This window comes from Rutidosis leptorrhynchoides, unplaced genomic scaffold, assembly GCF_046630445.1.
Source record: "Rutidosis leptorrhynchoides isolate AG116_Rl617_1_P2 unplaced genomic scaffold, CSIRO_AGI_Rlap_v1 contig348, whole genome shotgun sequence".
Taxonomy (NCBI): domain Eukaryota; kingdom Viridiplantae; phylum Streptophyta; class Magnoliopsida; order Asterales; family Asteraceae; genus Rutidosis; species Rutidosis leptorrhynchoides.
The window spans coordinates 16336-19364 of NW_027266586.1; the positions used below are offsets into that span (position 1 = coordinate 16336).

The following is a 3029-nucleotide window of genomic DNA, read 5'->3' on the forward strand; positions in this document are numbered from 1 at the left end:
GTTTGCAGCAACAATGATAGATGATAGTGGCGAAAACAAATGAACCAATAATAACCTTTTCTTTATTGAATATAGATATAAAGGATGATATTCCAATTAGTTTGATAAATCAGTCGAAAGTTTATGATCTCATTGAAATAATAGATTCAAAATTTTAATATGTTGCTGACGTCCTCATTGATATGATCGTCTGATTTAAATTTAAAATTACATACATCATTAACGCCTTGATTAATAATGCGAGAATTAAACGTCCATATACATTCGATATTATTATGATACATTGAAAAATTAAACAGAAAACTAATTTGATTGATCCAAAGAGAACTGAATTTAACTAGTAATCTTTCCGTCTTGTAGTACATATTTTTTTAAATTTTTTAATTTATCTTAAATAAATTATTTTTATTCTAATTTATATTAAAATATATTAAATTTTTTTCATTTAATTTTTTAAATTAATAATTTAAAAAATAGAAAAAATATTTAATTAAGAGATAAAGTTAGAATTGAGAGGTACGTGGCAAAGCAGGTGGCCGTCTCGGTGGTACCTTGCCGTCGTTTTAGCAAACGCCGTCCCTACCACGCCTTCAATCGTGTGGTCTTATCTACACTTCCCTAAGTTTAATTGGTTTTGAATAGTAGTTGATATAATATTATATTTAACCTTCATGTCGGCTTGGCTTCTATCATTACGTTATTTAAGAGAAAAACTAACGAATTCGTTCTCACGTTTTATTTTTAACATTTTTTTGTCTCTCGTATTTTTTTGTTAATTTAAATTTTTTTTATATTTTTAAAAATTAGTTAAAAATAATTTTACCGTTAATTTTATAAATGTGACATTTGGTGGCGTATAGCCAATTAACGAGTAAGTATATTTATTACACGTGTCATCTGATTCATAAAATTTTTGACACGTCATAAAAAATCAATAATTTTTATACATAAATTGGTGACGTGGCAAAAAATGTGTGACCTGCCGCTGACACGTGTCACAATTTTATTAGTCCGTTAACTGATTAGACATGAGTAGGTGTCACGGAACGCCACATAGATACCACCTAGGTGAAGTTAACGGCATAAAAATATTTTTTACTGATTTTTAAAAACGTAAAAGTTTGTTAAACTGGCGAAAATACATGAAGAACTGAAAAAATAATACAGATAAAATATGAGGGAGGAAAATATATATTTTCGCCATTATTTAATAAAACACTACTACGCGACTGATATATTTTGTTCTGATATGCATCCGCACACCATTGCTCCCATGCACTCTAGTTGGAATGCCATTGCCAGCCGCTCGATTGGTATACTATGTGGGTATTATTTAGCAATCTAATGGCCTTGGATTTTCAAAGTGTATTAATTTTGACATAAATATTTTTATTGACCAAAACAAAGAGTAAAATAGAGTTTGCATTTTCAAAGTGTATTTTGACATAAATATTTTTATCACATTACAGTGACTAGGATAAGAAATATATATATATATATATATGAATGGTTAGAGAAATGTATTTTGAATAATAAAATATTTAAATACAAAGAACTTGTACTGATACATATCTTAATGTGTCAAAATGTCTTCACTTTCAATTTAATTTGTCTTGAAAATGTATTTGGTTGTTAGTTTACATACTTCCTTAAAAGAAATGTTAGTTTACATACTGATCAAACTTAAATATTCGACTAAGAAAAGTAATATAGATCGTTAAGATCTATTTTCTTATTCATAAAGATTAATTGAGCCTTCATCACTTTGGAATTGTTAAATTAAATTTCTTAACGTTGACTTAAATGCTAATTAGACTACTTTAATTAAAATTACAATATATAGAGTAAACTTATTAAAGTAAAACTTTCAGGTGAAGCTAAATACAAATAAAATTCAAAAATTTAATTCAATCATATAACTCCACATGTAAAACGATCACATTCACATGCACAATATAAATCCTCAAACCTATGCTATTTTACTACGTTTACTTACATACGACGTCTCTTTCTCTCTCTCTCTCTATTTAAATTTCCAATATAATTAACAATATCTCATTTCTATCATTTTCCTAGTTTGCAGCCTCCACCAAACGGTCAAACCCATTCTCCCTCAACCTTGGAATTACCGAACTCTCGCCCGGAAATGACAACTTACGGCACAATTCCAACTTCCGGCTCACCAGAACCCTCTTCAGACACCAGATACATTACGCGTGCCAACGAACGGATTAGATCGGGTCTTGGCACGCGCAGATCATGGAAAGTAATGTTCAATTTCCGGGCGCTCGGAATCCCTAGTAACGTTCCGGACACGCTAGCCAGGGTACGTTACAACGTGGGATATTTCCGGATGAATTACGTGATCATAGTCTTAATAATTCTTTTCCTAAGTTTATTATGGCATCCGATTTCACTCATAGTTTTCATAGTCATGTTTGTTGCATGGCTATTCCTCTACTTCCTACGTGACGAGCCATTGGTTGTTTTCGGCCGTACGATCGATGATCGTGTGGTCCTCATCGTTTTGGGTGTGTTGACTATTGTCTTCTTGTTTTTGACTCATGCTACGGTCAACATTATTGTGGCACTTTGTATTGGGATTACGGTGGTGGTGGTTCACGGCGTGGTGAGGAAAACGGAGGATTTGGAGGTGGATGAGGAATCTACTGGGTTGATGGCCACCACTCCTGGTGGTCCAAGCGGTAGCTCGGTGACCAGTCATGTTCAATATTCTCCTCCGCCAAATTAATTAGGTTTTCTTCTTTAATTATTGGCAATTTTGTTTGATTGTTTGTTGGGATTTTTTTTTCCTTCTAAATTAATTCCAATTAAATTTTGGGATTGGTAAAGTTTTACTTTTAACTATGGGTAATTGATGATTTTTAGGTTCCGATTAAACAAATGCTTAAATATTTGGTTAAAAAAAATTGTCTTTATCTTTTAGTGTTGAATGATAGATAGGGAACATTATTGTATAAATTCACTCCCTAACCGGAGTTTGTTGTACTATTGATTATCGAGATGAA

The 3029-nt window shown here is 31.6% G+C and overlaps 1 protein-coding gene across 1 annotated transcript; it reads left to right on the forward strand.

Moving 5' to 3' along the window:
• The first annotated feature begins 2146 nt into the window (after positions 1 to 2146).
• Positions 2147 to 2752, forward strand: LOC139883071 (PRA1 family protein F3-like). The gene has a single exon (XM_071867297.1). It carries the CDS (start codon positions 2147 to 2149, stop codon positions 2750 to 2752), a length of 606 nt encoding a protein of 201 aa, XP_071723398.1.
• The last annotated feature ends 277 nt before the right edge of the window (positions 2753 to 3029 follow it).